General features: G+C 49.4%; 1 protein-coding gene across 3 annotated transcripts in view; it reads right to left on the reverse strand.

The window, feature by feature from the left end:
- phc2a (polyhomeotic homolog 2a (Drosophila)) overlaps positions 1 to 17,452 on the reverse strand; it is a 313,528-nt gene that overhangs the window by 151,214 nt on the left and 144,862 nt on the right. For all 3 annotated transcript variants that reach the window (XM_085967521.1, XM_085967519.1, XM_085967518.1), the window contains exon 4: positions 10,481 to 10,661. In XM_085967521.1, the coding sequence (XP_085823647.1) occupies positions 10,481 to 10,588 (108 nt within the window). In that variant the 5' untranslated portion in view covers positions 10,589 to 10,661. The remainder of the gene's footprint in view (positions 1 to 10,480; positions 10,662 to 17,452) is intronic.

A 17,452-nucleotide genomic window follows, 5' to 3' on the forward strand; every position in this document is an offset into this window, starting at 1 on the left:
CACTGCTGGAACAACTGCGGTGTGATTCTACCTCTTATTGGCTCATGCCTGCTGGTCAAACGGTGGACTGATCCCCTTAAGATGGCAGTATTGCAGGTTCCTCCTCGGTGTGGAGTGGGAAAGGGCAGCACTCAGTCTTACACGAAGCCGTACAGACTGGGCGATCTCGCGTTTCAAACATAAAGGGACCCACGTCAAACAAAAAAAGAATTCACTAACCGTAGATCTTTGGTGATCGAGACCATGGCTTCGGTCTGGAACCCCAAGGGAGTTGAGGAGACTGGTATAAGAACATAAGAATTAGAAGCAGGGGTCGGCCATTCGGCCCCTCGAGCCTGCTCCACCATTCAGTAAGATCATGGCTGATCTTTGACCTCGACTCCACTTTCCCGCCGATCCCCATATCCCTCGATTCCCCAGGAGTCCAAAAATCTAATCGATCTCAGTCTTGAATATACAGGTTGAGCGTCCAAAATCTGGAATGTTCCGGAATCCGGGACGATTGGTGGCAGGGTCGTCCGGAATCCGTAAAATGTTCCAGAATCCAGACACCCTGTCAAATCGCAACCTGGGCCCGGGCATTCCCGGACTCGGAACGTGTTTCTATTGTCCGAAGTCCGGAAACGCCTGAGCCCAAGTTGCGACATTTCCGGACTTCGAACATCAGAAACACGTTCCGAGCCCGGAAAAACACAAAAACCGGCTCGGCCTCGGTCCCGAGGTTGCCGGATTCGGGATGCTCAAACTGTAAAAGCAAAATACTGCGGATGCTGGAGATCTGAAATAAAGAGAAGATGCTGGAAATACTCAGCAGGTCAGGCAGCATCTGTGGAGAGAGAAAGAGTTAACGTTTCAGGTCAATGACCCTTCATCAGAACACGAAGGGTCATCGACCCGAAACGTTAACTCTGTTTCTCTCTCCACAGGTGCTGCCTGACCTGCTGAGTATTTCCAGTGTTTTTATTTCTGTCTTGAATATACTCAACGACTGAGCCTCCACAGCCCTCTGGGGTAGAGAATTCCAAAGATTCACCACCCTCTGTGTGAAGAAATTCCTCCTCATCTCAGTCCTAAATGGCCGACCCATAACATTGCAGTTAACAAAATGCCCGTCTATTTCTCCCGATTATGCTCATTTCTTTCAGTGCTGAGTTTATCTTCAGCGACCGCTTGCTTCATTACGCCGTGGTTTTGGTTCCTGGTTGCCCTCCGCCAGGCTGCTGTTACTATCACAAGTATTTAGTATTAAATACCAGTTTGGCATCTTACCACTCTCATGGGATTCCTGCAGCTGCCTCCTATCCAGGCTTCCGACCCCAGCAGACAGTCACCCACTTCCCTGCCTCACTCGGCCTGTGGGGTGACCACACCTTCCGTCCGCCATCAGCTGCTTCTCAAATTCTAAAAACCCATGAGCTTAAATGCAAGCAGTTGGATAAACCTCCCACACACGCGTGGCGATCCTCGACATACAAAGCACGCGGGACCTCCCACACATCACCAACCTCAGTCATCCTCCCCTTAGTAAACTAATCTGTTGTCTCAGATTTAACCCCCCAAATATAATTTTAGGCCAATTGTGCTTCAAGGCTGAACTCTCTGCAGCTGCATCCCTGCTCAATACACGTCCTGGCCTTTCGCATTCCACTGGGCAAGGCTCCTTTCTCTTCACCAAGCTGTATTTTCTTTTTACAGTTTTAACCTTACACAACATCTCCAGAGACATAGAAAAACTAAAAAACAGCCAAACGCATCTCTTCTGTAATCAATAAATTATTGACAAACTAAAAATCACAGGAATGACACCAAATAAACACGTTCAAACAAATCTAGTACTGAACTGCTAAAATGAAGCAAATTAAATTAAAAATGCAATTAAATAAACAAAGTAAATATTTCAGCACTCATAGAATCAGAGATGTTTTCGGCACTAAAGGAGGCCATTCGGCCCATCGTGTCTGTGCCGGCCGACAAAGGGCTACCCAGCCTCATCTCACTGTCCAGCTCTTGGTCCGTAGCCCTGCAGGTTACGGTGCGTTGAGTGCACATCTTACGCTTGAATCAATCCTGTGGAGGCCAATCTCCAGAGTCTCCCGGCCTATCGGACTCCGCGGGTCCCTTGCTGCCCAAGTCCCAGTCACCAAGCGACCTTGTACAATGACTGGATCCCTGACTTCCCTCCCGCACCAGCTGACCATCCACTGCTTTAGGGAACGCTCGGGGGAGGCGGGTTCCCCCACCTACCTCCCCGGAGAGAAATCGTTGGGGTAGGATGGAAGAAATAAACCCAAATAAAGTAGATGCATGTTCAGCAAATGCTGCAAATCAACCGGGGGAGGCAGATCAAAACCAATCCAGAATGTAAATAACTGAATTAGGTTTTGGGAGAGGCGAGATCAGCTTATCTTCATCTTCAGCAAGTGGTGGAAAGTGCTGAGCGTTTAGTAGTGCAAATATTTATCTCGGAGGCCTTGTATCTTTCAGTATCAGTAAAGCGTGCGAGAGCTTTACCATGAATTGTCAGTAGATTTGCTCTATTGCAGCGAGAGAAAGACTTGCATTTCTTTAGCGCCTTTCACAGCCTCAGGACGTCCCAAAACGCTTTACAGCCAATGAAGTACTTTTCTGAAGTGTAGTCACTGTTGTAATGTAGGAAACACGGCAGCTAATATGCGCACAGCAAGATCCCACAAACAGCAATGTGATAAATGACCAGATAATCTGCTTTAAGTGATGTCGATTGAGGGATAAATAATGGCCCAAGGACACCAGGGAGAACTCCCCTGCTCTTCTTTTACATCCACCCGAGATGGCAGAAGGGGCCTCGGTTTAACGTCTCATCCGAAAGATGGCACCTCCGACAGTGCAGTGCTCCCTCAGTACTGCCCCTCCGGCAGTGCGGCGCTCCCTCAGTACTGCCCCTCCGACAGTGCAGCGCTTCCTCAGTACTGCCCCTCCGATAGTGCAACACTCCCTCAGTACTGCCCCTCCGACAGTGCAGCGCTTCCTCAGTACTGCCCCTCCGACAGTGCAACACTCCCTCAGTACTGCCCCTCCGACAGTGCGGCACTCCCTCAGTACCGCCCCTCGGACAGTGCAGCGCTTCCTCAGTACTGCCCCTCCGACAGTGCGGCACTCCCTCAGTACCGCCCCTCGGACAGTGCAACACTCCCTCAGTACTGCCCCTCCGACAGTGCAGCGCTTCCTCAGTACTGCCACTCCGACAGTGCAGCGCTTCCTCAGTACTGCCACTCCGACAGTGCAACACTCCCTCAGTACTGCCCCTCCGACAGTGCAGCGCTTCCTCAGTACTGCCGCTCCGACAGTGCAACACTCCCTCAGTACTGCCCCTCCGACAGTGCAGCGCTTCCTCAGTACTGCAGTGGAGTGTCAGCCTAGAATTCTGGGCTCAAGTCTCTGGAGTGGGACTTGAACCTTCTGACTCAGAGGCAAGGGTGCCACCCACTGAGCCACAGCTGACACTAGAGGGGAAGCGCTGTCACATTTAGACTGTGTCAAGGCCGTGATAAATATCACAAACTGTTCCCCAGGTCCTGGTCCATCAACAAAGCCAGCAATGCTCACAAGACCAGTGAAATATTTTGGGCAGCTCCTTTTCGAATTGATCGACGGAACTTTATGTTCTCCCATTAAGAAGCTGCTATTGGACAGCAGCAATATTTACAGAAAACAGTTCTCACCCAACAAAGCTGTGCTTTAATCACTGGACTGTGAGCCGAGTGTCAGCTCAACCTCCCGGTGAGAATCACAGCATCCACACAGAGGCTTGTGTTGCATTGCAATCGTTTCCCTAGCAACAGTCTCCAGTGATACACGACTCCCGCTCGGCGATGATGTAATGTTGACTGGATGTTATTAACACAGGAATTCAGGCAAATCCTCTAACCCGGTCCCTGCTACGACGCTTTCGATACAACAAAATCCGCTAATTCCCCCGCCTCCTCTCGAAGGCCCTGACTCATGTTGCAGAGTGTGGTTCTGGAGGTGTCGGTCACCCCAAGGTCCTCATCCAAGGGGTCATCCGGCCTGCACCGTGCAGCATTTACTAAAAGGATATCGAGGCACCAGAGAAGGAGCAAAAAAATGTATAAAGGGTGATAGGTCAGAGAGGCTGCAACGATCAGGAAAGGATGAACAGGCTGGGCCTGGAGGGGCGACCTGATAGAGGTCTTTAAAATGATGAAGGGGTTTGATCGGACAGACGTAGAGAAGATGTTCCCACTTGTGGGGGAGACCAGAACTGGGGACCATAAATATAAGATAGTCACTAATAAATCCAATAGGGACTTCAGGAGAAACTTCTTTACCCAGAGAGTGGTGAGAATGTGGAACTCGCTACCACAGGGAGTGGTTGAGGTGAATAGCAGAGATGCATTTAAGGGGAAACTAGATAAACACATGAGGGAGAAAGGAATAGAAGGATATGTTGATGGGGTGAGATGAAGAGGGGTGGGAGGAGGCTGGTGTGGAGCAGAAACACCGGCACGGAGCAGTTGGGTCGAATGGCCCGTTTCTGGGCTGTAATCTTAAATCAGGGAATAAAAGTTATATTTTGCATAACAAAATGGCAAAAACTGTGTGTAATGCTAAGTTAGTATAAAAGTCAGCTGTGGCTCAGGTGGTAGCTCCCTTGCCTCTGAGTCAGAAGGTCGTGGGTTCAAGTCCCACTCCAGGGACTTGAGCACAAAAATCCAGGCTGACACTCCCAGTGCAGTGCTGAGGGAGTGCTGCACTGTCGGAGGTGCCGTCTGCTCCCTCAGGTGGACGTAAAAGATCCCATGGCACTATTTCGAAGATGATCAGGGGAGTTCTCCCTGGCCCGGTGTCCTGGGGCCAATATTTATTCCTCAATCAACATCACTGAAACAGGTTATCTGGTCATTATCACATTGCTGTTTGTGGGAGCTTGCTGTGTGCAAATTGGCTGCCACGTTTCCTACATTACAACAGTGACTACACTTCAAAAAAAGTTCTTCATTGGCTGTAAAGCGCTTTGGGACGTCCTGAGGTGGTGAAAGGCGCTACAGAAATGCGAGTCTGTCTTTTAGTGAAACATCACCCTCCTGCTGTCAGTTTCTTTACAGATACCGCCACCTATTGACAGGAAGTAGCACGACAACAACAGGCACTTTGAGCTTTTCCTTCTGATTATAAAAGCAGCACATTAAATTCTACAGAATAATGCTGGGAATAATTGCACATGGAATGAATTTATGTGAAAGAGAGGCTGGGGAAGAAAACACCCTGGAGCTAAAACCCCTCCGCCCTTTCAGACAGGCCCCCAGCGTAACCTGGGAGTCTCCGAAGGCGGGAGCCTCGGCTGGCTTTGTATAAGGCCAGTGACACGGAGGGGCAGAGACTCCCGCCATTGGGAATTCCCGCAACATTGCCCTCCACCTCACAGAATGTTGGCGGAGCCTCGCAGGTCCAGCGACCCTCTCTCCTGGGATTGAGTAGACTGGGCCTATACTCTCTGGAGTTTAGAAGAATGAGAGGTGATCTCATTATAAAATTCTTAAGAGGGCTTGACAGGGTAGATGCAGGGAGGATGTTTTCCCCTGGCTGGGGAGTCTAGAACCAGGGGTCACAGTCTCAGGATAAGGGGTCGACCATTTAGGACTGAGATGAGGAGAAATTTCTTCACTCAGAGGGCGGTGAATCTTTGGAATTCTCTGCCCCAGAGGGCTGTGAATGCTGAGTCGTTGAGTATATTCACAGCGGAGGTCGATAGATTTTTGAACTCTAGGGGAATCAAGGGATATGGGGAGCGGGCGGGAAAGTGGAGTTGAGATCGAAGATCGGCCATGATCTTATTGAATGGCGGAGCAGGCTCGAGGGGCCGAATGGCCGACTCCTGCTCCTAATTCTTATACCAGTCTCCTCAACTCCCTTGGGGTTCCAGACTGAAGGCATGGTCTCGACCAGAGATCTACGGTTAGTGAATTCTTCTTTTGTTTGACATGGGTCCCTTTATGTTTGAAACGCGAGATCGCCCAGTCTGTACGGCTCCGTGCAAGACTGAGTGCTGCCCTTTCCCACTCCACACCGAGGAGGAACCTGCAATACTGCCATCTTAAGGGGGTCAGTCCACCATTTGACCAGCAGGCATGAGCCAATAAGAGGGAGAATCACACCGCAGTTGATCCAGCAGTGTGTACTCATTTAGGGACATTCCGAGATTGTGTAACCATTTCTGAGTTACTGGAGTCAGTCAGTGCCACTTCTACAGAACTGAGACCCCCAGATATCTAATGGCTGGGTGGAGTGCAGTGTGACCTATCTCTGACCTCACTGCAGGGATTACTCAGAACCTTAGTATCTTACAGCACAGCAGGAGGCCATTCGGCCCATCGTCCCTGTGCCGGCTCTTTGGTCGAGCTCTCCAATTAGTCCCACTCCCCCCTGCTCTTTCCCCAGAGCCCTGTTAATTTCCCCTTCAGGTATTTCTCCAATTCCCCTTTTGAAAGTTACTATTGAATCTGCTTCCACCGCCCTTTCAGGCAGCGCGTTCCAGATCACAACAACTCACTGCGTGATTTTTCTCCCTCATCTCCTCTCTGGTTCTTTTGCCAATTATCTTCACTCTGTGTCCTCTGGTTACCGACCCTCCTGTCAGTGGAAACAGTTTCTCCTTATTTACTCTATCAAAGCCCTTCATGATTTTGAACACCTCTATTAAATCTGCTCTAAGGCGAACAATTCCAGCTTCTCCACATAACTGAAGTCCCTCATCCCCGGGACCATTCTAGTAAATCTCCTCTGCACCCTCTCCAGGGCCTTGACATCCTTCCTAAAGTGCGGTGCCCAGAATTGGACACAATTCTCCAGCTGGGGCCGAGCTGGTGTTTTCTAAAGGTTTAGCATAACTACCTGGCTTTTGTACTCTATGCCTCCAATTATAAAGCGAAGAATCCTCCTTAACAGCCGTCTCAACTTGTCCTGCTACCTTCAGCGATTTGTGTACGTACCCCCACCGCCCCCCCCCCCCCCGCCCCAGGTCTCTGTTCCTGCAGCCCCTTTAAAATTGTACCATTTACTTTACGTTGCCTTTCCTCATTCTTCCTACCAAAATGAAACACTTCACACTTCTCTGTTAAATTTCATCTGCCCCGTGTCTGCCCATTTCACCAGCCTGTTTGTGTCCTCCTGAAGTCTGTTATTATCCTTCTCATTGTTTTCCGACAAGGGCAATGCAGTAGATGTAAAGGCCTTCAATAAGGTACCACATAATAGACTGATGAACAAGGTCAGAGAATGCGGAGTCAGGGGACAAGTAGCAGAATGGATTGCTGGCTGGCTTCAGGACAGAAAGCAGTGAGTGGGAGTAAAGGGCAGCTATTCACAGTGGCAGCGGTGGGTAGTGGTGTTCCACAAGGATCAGTGCTGGGACCACTGCTGGTCACAATTTACATTAACAATTTAGACTTTGGAATCAAAAACACAATTTCTAAATGTGCAGATGACACCAAATTGGGGGTGGGGGAGGATCGGACTGTAACAAGTTACAGGAGGACATTAATAAACTTGCAGAATGGGCATATACAGGAAACTTTGTGCTATCCGGCACCGACGGGACCGAGCTGCTGCCGTTCCCTCAAAACTGCCGTACACTCCAGAGTTAATGTTGAAACTGACGGAGATTTTCATCTCCGTATGAATCAACAAACCCTGTTGTTTAGCAACAGCCTCTCAACAGTCGGCAAGCGTCTCTGTAGCGTCTCTAGCTGAAGCGGTTGCTTAGCTACAGACGTTGCAGAGCTTGACTGTTCAAACAAAGCCAAAAAAAGAAACGAAAAGAATAAAAAACGGCTCCTGATTTTTGCCGGTGGCTCCAGCTTGCCGGACGGTTCGCCTCCGGATAACTCAAAGTTTCCTGTAATTGGCAAATGAAATTCAACACCGATAAATGTGAGGCGTTACATTTTGGTAAGAAAAATAGGGAGGTCACATATTACTTGGAAAATAAGAATCTAGGTGGGGTAGAGGAGCAAAGGGATCTGGGAGTACAAATACACAAATCACTAAAAGTAGCACCACAGGTTAGCAAGGCCATAAAAAAAGCAAACCAAGCACTAGGGTTTATTTCTAGAGGGATAGAATTGAAAAGTAGGGAAGTTATGCTAAACCTGTATTGAACCTTGGTTAGACCACACTTGGAGCACTGCGTACAGTTCTGGTCGCCATATTATAAAAAGGATATAGAGGCACTGGAGAGGGTGCAGAGAAGATTTACAAGGACGATACCAGAAATGCGAGGGTATACATATCAGGAAAGGATGAACAGGCTGGGTCTCTTTTCTCTTGAAAAAAGGCTGAGGGGTGACCTAATAGAGGTCGTTAAAATTATGAAAGGTTTTGATAGAGTGGATACACAGAGAATGTTTCCACTTGTGGGGAAGAGCATAACTAGAGGCCATCAATATAAGATAGTCACCAAGAAATCCAATAGGGAATTCAGAAGAAACTTCTTTACCCAGAGAGTGGTGAGAATGTGGAACTCGCTGCCACAGGGAGTGGTTGAGACGAATAGTATCGATGCATTTATGGGGAAATTAGATATGAGGGAGAAGGGAATAGAGGGCGATGCTGATAGATTTAGATGAGGAAAGACTGGAGGAGGCTCGAGTGGAGCATAAACGCCGGCACGGGCTGGTTGGGCCGAATGGCCTGTTTCTGGGCAATGTTGTTCAGTGAACTCGTCCACCCCAGAAAATGCTGGAAGGAGCAATACCACCCTCTTGTGGTGGGAAGAATAATACAGGGCGATTCAGTGATCCTGCGCTGGAGCGAGAGCAGGTCGGAGATGGGCTCCAACACACACAGTTACCTGTAGAAATTCACATTTGCTGCAGGATATCGCAGAAAGTCACTCGGGCCCATCCCCTACACAGCAGCTGACAGGCCAGGGCACGGTTCCCACAGGGTATAACTCTCCCTAAACAGCAAGGTTCTGATCACTGGTACAGTCCTGCGTATAACATCCAACACCGTGGGACCTTTCATTACGGTAACAACTTGTATTTATATAGCGCCGTTAACGTAGTAAAACATCCCAAGGTGCCTCACAGGAGCGCTGTCAGCCAAAAATTTGACACCGAGCCACATAAGGAGATATTAGGGCAGGTGAGCAAAAGCTTGGTCAAAGAGGTAGGTTTTAAGGAGCGTCTTAAAGGAGGAGAGAGACGGAGAGGTTTAGGGAGGGAATTCCAGAGCTCAGGGCCGAGGCAACAGAAGGCACGGCCACCAATGGTTGAGCGATTATAATCAAGGATGCTCAAAGGGGCAGAATTAGAGGAGCGCAGATATCTCGGGGGGTTCTGGGGCTGGAGGAGATTACAGAGATAGGGAGGGGCGAGGCCATGGAGGGATTTGAACACAAGGATGAGAATTTTGAAATCGAGGTGTTGCTGGACCGGGAGCCAGTGTAGGTCAGTGAGCACAGAGGGTGATGGGCGAACGGGACTTGGTGCGAGTTAGGACACGGGCAGTCGAGTTTTGGATGACCTCAAGTTTACGTAGGGTAGAATGTGGGAGGCCAGCCAGGAGTGCGTTGGAATAGTCAAGTCTAGAGGTAACAAAGGCATCGGTGAGGGTTTCAGCAGCAGATGAGCTGAGGCGGGGCAGAGATGGTTAATGGCGCTATATAAATGCAACTTGTATAACCTAAGAGTGCCGTCGCTTCGGGGGAATTCCCGCCAGTGTTGGCAGCGACATCAAGTGCCCGACGGTTCTGTAATCTGATGGCAGTGCAACAGTTAAAAAGGGGCCACATCGAGTCTACAGCAGAGAAACAGGCCGCTCGGCCAGACCAGCCCAGGCCGGCGGGAAATCCGTTTCTCTCTCTTCCTCTGTCCAACGATGCCCATCATGTTCCATATTGAATGTGCTAAACGTGAGGGAGACCGTTCAGAGAAGGTTCACGAGGCTGATTCCGGAGTTTAAAGGGGTTGACTTATGAGGAAAGGTTGAGCAGGTTGGGCCGATACTCATTGGAGTTTAGAAGAATGAGAGGGGATCTTATTGAAACATATAAGATTCTGAGGGGGCTCGACAGGGTAGATGCAGAGAGGATGTTTCCCCTCGTGGGGGAATCTAGAACTAGGGGGCATAGTTTCAGAATAAGGGGTCGCCCATTTAAGACGGAGATGAGGAGAAATTTCTTCTCTCAGAGGGTCGTGAATCTTTGGAATTCTCTTCCCCAGAGAGCTGTGGAGGCGGAGTCAGTGAATATATTTAAGGTGGAGATTGACAGATTTTTGAATGGTAAGGGAGTCAAGGGTTATGGAGATCGGGTGGGAAAGTGGAGTTGAGGTTGATGATCAGCCATGATCTTATTGGATGGCGGAGCAGGCTCGAGGGGCCGAATGGCCGACTCCTGCTCCTATTTGTTATGTTCTTATGAACACCTTTCAGAATTAGACGCGTCCCATGTACCAGCAACAACCTCGATGGCTCTTACCTGCACAGTCTGGCGGTCGGGAAGTCCGCTGTAGACCGATATCTGGGGCACTTGTTGACGGGCGGTGCTGCCGGCACTGGTGGTAATGGGGATCTGTTCATTCTCCATGGCGATGAAGAGGGCGACGCCCACTCAGCACTGATCACAGGGAAGGAATCAATTCTTCAAATTCCAGCCGCACCTGAAATAAAGGAGAAGATTGTTGAGGGAAAGATGCTTCCGACAGCCACGGTTCGCTAAAATCTGTCACATCTCGAAGTGGGTCAAAGGGCAACCCTTCCAGTTTCCTGCCTTGCGCTCATTAAAAAAGTGTTTTATTCAGCTGGGCATCTTTGACAAGAGAAATGACTAAGGTTGGAATCCACTGGTGTCTCCGGCTAGAGCACGAATCAAAGAATGAACGATTGCTTCTTCTAGTTGATGCTAAGTTAGATACACAGGATATACGGCACAGAAACAGGCCATTCGCCCCAACCAGTCCATGTCAGTGTTTATGCTCCACTCGAGCCTCCTCCCGTCTTTCCTCATCTCACTCCACCTGCATAACCCTCTATTCCCTTCTCCCTCATCCCTTGTCCAGCCTCCCCTTAAATGCATCGATACTATTCGCCTCTCCCACTCCCTGTGGTAGCGAGTTCCACATTCCCTCTAGTTTTGCTCTTCCCCACAAGTGGAAACATTGGGCCAGAAATTCCTCCCCAAACGCGTGAGTACGGTCGGGGTACTCACGCGTCTGGCCGGAGGAAATGCCGGTTTTCAGCATGCACAGCAAACCGGCATTTCCTCTCCTCTAACCCAAGAGGTGAAGAGGCTAGCGCGTGCGCTGTAGGGGGCAGCGCGTGCGTCTTGGATTTCCTCTGTTTTGGGGGATTTGCGCATGTCTAAAGGCCTCCGGTCTTTACGCTTGTAAAAAGCACACGTAAGTATTTATTTTTACAGGTAAGTGGTGTTTTAGTGTAATTTAGAATTTTTTTCCCCACAGGTTTATTATTTTAAAGAATCTACAATAAGGCAAGTTTAGTTTTAGACCCTTTATTAAAAATTTATTTTTTTCAAAAAAAAAAATTATTGTTTAAATTATTTTTTAAAATTTATTTATACTTACTTTAATGATTGGGATGTTTTTTAAATTTTTATTTAAAGTTTAAATAGTGTTTTGGGCCCCCGTAGTTTTCATGAGTTTGACAGTTCTTACTCTCAAACTCATGAATGAACCTTCCCCCCCCCCCCCGATTGGCTGCACAGTGCTCACCTGATCCCAGCCGGCACATCGCACTAACTACGCCGCTGGATCAGGTAAGCACTGCGCGGTGACAGCTGAACCGGGCCTGTGACAGGAAATGCAAGCAGGCCCGGGCTTCAGATGTCAGCGCGCAGGGTGAGTGCAGATCGGGGGCTTGCACGCGCGGCAAGCCCCCGACACCAAGTTCTGGGCCATTCTCTCTGTATCCACTCTATCAAAACCTTTCATGATTTTATAGATCTCTATTAGGTCACCCCTCAGCCTTCTTTTTTCAAAAGAGAAAAGAGACCCAGCCTGTTCATCCTTTCCTGATATGTATACCCTCGCATTTCTGGTATCGTCCTTGTAAATCTTCTCTGTACCCTCTCCAGTGCCTCTATATCCTTTTTATAATATGGCGACCAGAACTGTACGCAGTACTAAAAGTGTGGTCTAACCAAGGTTCGATACAGGTTTAGCATAACTTCCCTACTTTTCAATTCTACACCTGTAGAAATAAACCCTAGTGCTTGGTTTGCTTTTTTTTAAAATGGCCTTGTTAACCCACGTCACTACTTTCAATGATTTGTGCTCCCAGATCGCTTTGCTGTTCTCCCCCACTCAGATTCTTATTTCCCAAGTAATATGTGACCTCCTTATTTTCCTTACCAAAATGCAATACCGCACACTTACGGGTGTGTTAGTCTGCCAGGACTCACCACCTTGGCTCCCACACCAACAAAGGCCACACCGAGCGTCGCGAGCGTGCCAATCCTTCCACAAAGCTCAAGCAGTCTGCAAGATTCAGCGGCGTTTACAATTCCAAAATATTCACAAATCGTGAACCAACTGCAATACCAGGAGTTGCCAGTTGATGGCAGTGTGCACTGCACTCTCTAAATTCACAACTGGGTTCTGGAAAAGGGCATCAGGAGTGAGCGAGCGAGCGAGCGAGTTGTGTAATAAACCCACCGCCATCACGGCTGAGGCCGTGTTTTACCGCCGACAGTCACAGGCCAAACTAGGTCCAAGTATTTATGCACCAAGTTTATTTTTTCCATTCTTCTCCCAGTTTTCCATCTTCAGTTCTTGGTCTGTGTCCTGGGACAGAGTTGTGAAAGAATAACGGCGAGTGACTCTCGCTCCGAGGTCTGACCCCTCCATGTGGGGAAACGCGAGGCAGTCCTGCTGTGACAGGACGACACGGAAAGGGGCCGAGATGAAATCTCTTTTGTGGATACTTGTCCCAGTGTTGGTTGTGTCCTCACCGGATTAGCTTGCTGAGATTATCAACTGGACGAGTTAAAGCCACCAGAATCCCAGCACCTTGGCCAGGATCCTCCCCATGGAGCGCCATGGTGAAAATCAATTCAGTAACTGATGCCGACAAAACTGCATTCAAACACAATTGTTCGGAGGTGTCAGCAGTGGCTCAGTGGGCAGCACCCTCGCCGCGGAGTCAGAAGGTCGTGGGTTCAAGTTCCACTCCAGAGACTTGAGCAGATAAAGTTAGGCTGACACAGCTGCCAGTTCAAGCTGAAAGGTAGAATTCTTCGATTTTTTAGTTCCTTTAACAGTTGAAGTTGTATCCCGCGATGCTCCTGATCATAATTAGCTGTAAATGATGTGAAACACAAAAGGCCTCGTGTGTCATTGCCATCTCCCCTCAGAGCTGTGCAAGTAGGAGCAGGAGGAGGCCATTCAGCCCCTCGAGTCTGTTCCGCCATTCAATCAGATCATGGCTGATCTGCGACCTAACGCCATATACCCACCTTTGGCCCATATCCCTTAATACCTTTGGTTAACAGGAAGCTGTCGATCTCAGATTTAAAATTAACAATTGATCCAGCATCAATTGCCATTTGCAGAAGAGAGTTCCAAACTTCTACCACCCTTTGTGTGTCGAAGGGTTTCCGAACACCACTCCTGAAAGGCCTGGCTCTAATTTATAGACTAAATATATCCCCTAGTCTGAGACTCCCCAAGTATACAGCATGGTGTGGCACACACTATCCAAAACCAGAAACTCCTAGGTTCAACTCCAGGAACTTGAGCACAAAATCCAAGCTGACACTCCCAGTGCAGTACTGACGGAGCGCTGCACTGTCGGAGGGGCGGTACTGAGGGAGCGCCGTACTGTCGGAGGGGCGGTACCGAGGGAGCGCCGCACTGCCGGAGGGGCGGTACTGAGGGAGCGCCGCACTGCCGGAGGGGCGGTACTGAGGGAGCGCCGCACTGCCGGAGGGGCGGTACTGAGGGAGCGCCGCACTGTCGGAGGGGCGGTACTGAGGGAGCGCCACACTGTCGGAGGGGCAGTACTGAGGGAGCGCCGCACTGCCGGAGGGGCGGTACTGAGGGAGCGCCGCACTGTCGGAGGGGCGGTACTGAGGGAGCGCCGCACTGTCGGAGGGGCGGTACTGAGGGAGCGCCGCACTGTCGGAGTTGCCGTCTTTCGGATGAGACGTTAAACCGAGGTCCCATCTGCTCTCTCAGATGGACGTAAAAGATCCCATGGCGCTATTTCGAAGAAGAGCAGGGGAGTTCTCCCCCTGGTGTCCTGGGGCCGATATTTATCCCTCAACCAACATCACTAAAACAGATTATCTGGTCATTATCACATTGCTGTTTGTGGGAGCTTGCTGTGCGCAAATTGGCTGCCGGGTTTCCTACATTACGACAGTGACTCCACTTCAAAAAGTACTTCATTGGCTGTAAAGCGCTTTGAGACATCCGGTGGTCGTGAAAGGCGCTATAGAAATGCAAGTTCTGACGAAGGGTCATCGACCTGAAACACTGGCTCTGTTTCTCTCTCCACAGATGCTGCCTGACCTGCTGAGTATTTCCAGCATTTTCGGTTGTTATTTTATACAAAAAGCACGGATTAGCCTCGACCATCCCTGGGCCTGGGACAAGAAAAACAAAATGATAGAATGATGGAATGTTACTGCGCAGGAAGAGGCCATTGGCCCAGCGTGCTTGTGCCGAGTCGTTGCTTTTACCCTTTTCAAATATTTATCCACTTCTCTTTTAAAAGCGATCAGGGATTCTGCCTCCAGCACTGTTGAAGGGAGGGCGGTCCATGTCCCAACACTCTGCGTAAAAATAAAATCTCCTCAACTCTCCCTTTGTTGTTCTGGTGATGATTTTAAGTTAATTCTCTCTCGTTACCAATTCACTGACCAGTGGGTAACGCAGCCTCTGAGCTAGGCCGGACAGCAAATGGCCTCTTTCTGTGCCGTAAATGTTTATGATTCTGAGCCGCGGGGCCACGCACTCACGGGAAAGGTCCCGCGCGGGCCACTCACCGGCCTCTCCGTCGGCAATACCGCGCACGTGCGCGGAGATTTAAAAGGGACAGCGCACTAAAAGAAAGCAGGCTGCTCACTGGGAGCATTGCCAGCAGGTAGCAGTTTGCCCCCCAATTTACTTCCTCGAAATTCCCGCGCGGTTTCACACACTACTAATTCGATCTCCCACATCGCGACAGTGACTCCACTTCAAAAAGTGCTTCATTGGCTGCGAAGCGCTTTGGGACGTCCGGTGGTCGTGAAAGGCGCTATAGAAATGCAAGTCTGTCTTTTCTTCCCTCTGAGCCTTCCTTGTTCTAATGGCCGGGTTTTACCTCACAACGGAAGCCCATCGTCCCGGTAATGCCATGGTGAACCTCTTCAGCATCTGGTCCAGGGCCCCGGCATCCTTCCCGAAACAAGGCCCCCAACACGGACACCGGATTCGAACTACGGCCTAGCCAGCCAGGGCTGCTTGGCTGTGGCCCCCCGGCCCACCCCCGCCCGCCCTGCTGGAACACACCCACTCGAGTGTGGGGACCTCAGGTAGGCCAATGTGGGCCTCAATAATTTATTGGGACACCACAAAAATAAGACTATAAACAGTTTCTATGTACACGGTTCGATATATCAGTCAAAGGTCAGCTCATTAAAAGTGGAGTTAAATCTCCAAGGCTCATTGAGGGCTCATAAAAATTCCTTACAGAAGTTCGTGACACAAAATGTCTTCAAAGGTTGGGGTGGGGGGAGAGGTTTAGTGGACCCGGAGAGCTCCAGGAAATGATTCATCATCTCTGTTGTTGACTGCCTGAGCCCATTTGTTAGTTCACACAGGCACAGCTGATTTATTACACTTAGCGTAGCAATAACCTGGCTTAACAGCTTAAACCCGGACAGGACAACACCACGGCCCAGCCGCCTTTGTCTGGTCCTTATCAACTAGTGTTTTGAATGTTTTAAAAAAAGTCATAAAAATTAATTGCAGCTAATCAGGAGAAGTGCTGCAAGAGACATTCTACGCCCTGACCCCAGAAGCTCAGGCCCATCACTACTTCTCTTAGGCAGTCCCTCGGAACCGAGGATGACTTGCTTCCACATTAAAAATGAGTTCTCAGGTGACTGATGAGTCCAATGCGGGACCTACAGTCTCTGTCACAGGTGGGGCAGACGGTGGTTGAAGGGGCGGGTGGGTGGGGTGCTTGGGTTGACATGCACTCCTTCCGCTTGGCTTCCGCTTGCTCAGATCACACTGGGCGGATGAGCACCAAGTTTTTTCCTGAAATGAGGCTTTCCATACATGGCCTGTACCTCAGAAGTGGTGGAGATCATCAAGCACTGATGGACAAAAAGGCAGCGATATTATCAGGTGAACACTGACCGCCTGTATTGAGCACCTTTAATCGCTCCACCATTGGTGGCCGTGCCTTCAGCGGCCTGGGCCCGGAGCTCTGGAATTCCCTGCCTAAACCTCTCGACCTCTCTCGCCTCCTTTAAGACGCTCCTTAAAATCTCCCTCTTTGACCAAGCTTTTGGTCACCTGCCCTAATATCTCCTTATGTGGCTCGGTGTCAAATTGTCTGATAACGCTCCTGTGCAGCGCCCTGGGACATAGTACTATGTTAAAGGCGCTATATAAATACAAGTTGTTGTTGTTTAATATAGAAAACACCGCAAAGTGCTTTAGAGAGGGCAGGAAAGAGGATCAAAAGGACTAAAGGAGCGGGCACAAGGCCATGCGAGAGTCCAGACAGGACTGACTAAAATGCTGGTCAAAAGGATGGGTTTTGTGTAGGTTTTTTAAATGGTGGAGAGACAGAGAGAAGGCTAAAAGGAAGCAAAGATTACATTTCTATAGCGCCTTTCACCACCTCATGACATCCCGAAGCACTTCACAGACAAGGAGATTTTTTTTGAAGTGTAGTCACTGTTGTATTGTGGGAAATGCAGCAGCCAATTTGCACACAGCAAGCTCCCACAAACAGCAATGTGATAATGACCAGATAATCTGTTTCAGTGATGTTGGTTGAGGGATAAATATTGGCCCCAGGACACCGGGGAGAACTCCCCTGCTCTTCTTCAAAATAGTGTTGTGGGATCTTTTACTTCCACCTGAGAGCGCCGACGGGGCCTTGGTTTTAACGTCTCATCCGAAAGACGGCACCTCTGACAGTGCAGCACTCCCTCAGTACTGCACTGGGAGTGTCAGCCTAGCTTTATGTGCTCAAGTCCCTGGCGTGGGACTCGAACCCATGACCTTCTGACTCCGAGGCGAGGGTGCTAATTTTGAATGCTTTTCTCCCCCTCAATCTTTACCTCAGGAAGAACAGGAGGAAAGTTCAGGAATTCTCATGCACCTTCCCAGTTATGTATTCATTATGGACAAGGTTTCATTTATAAAATGAAGCGTTTTCAAATGTTCCCGTTCATAATTCAAGAAGAATCAAAGAGTCTCTTCACCCGATT

The sequence above is a fragment of the Somniosus microcephalus genome, chromosome 25 (genome assembly GCF_052327205.1).
Source record: "Somniosus microcephalus isolate GS21.2 chromosome 25, FLI_Smic_1.0, whole genome shotgun sequence".
Lineage (NCBI taxonomy): Eukaryota > Metazoa > Chordata > Chondrichthyes > Squaliformes > Somniosidae > Somniosus > Somniosus microcephalus.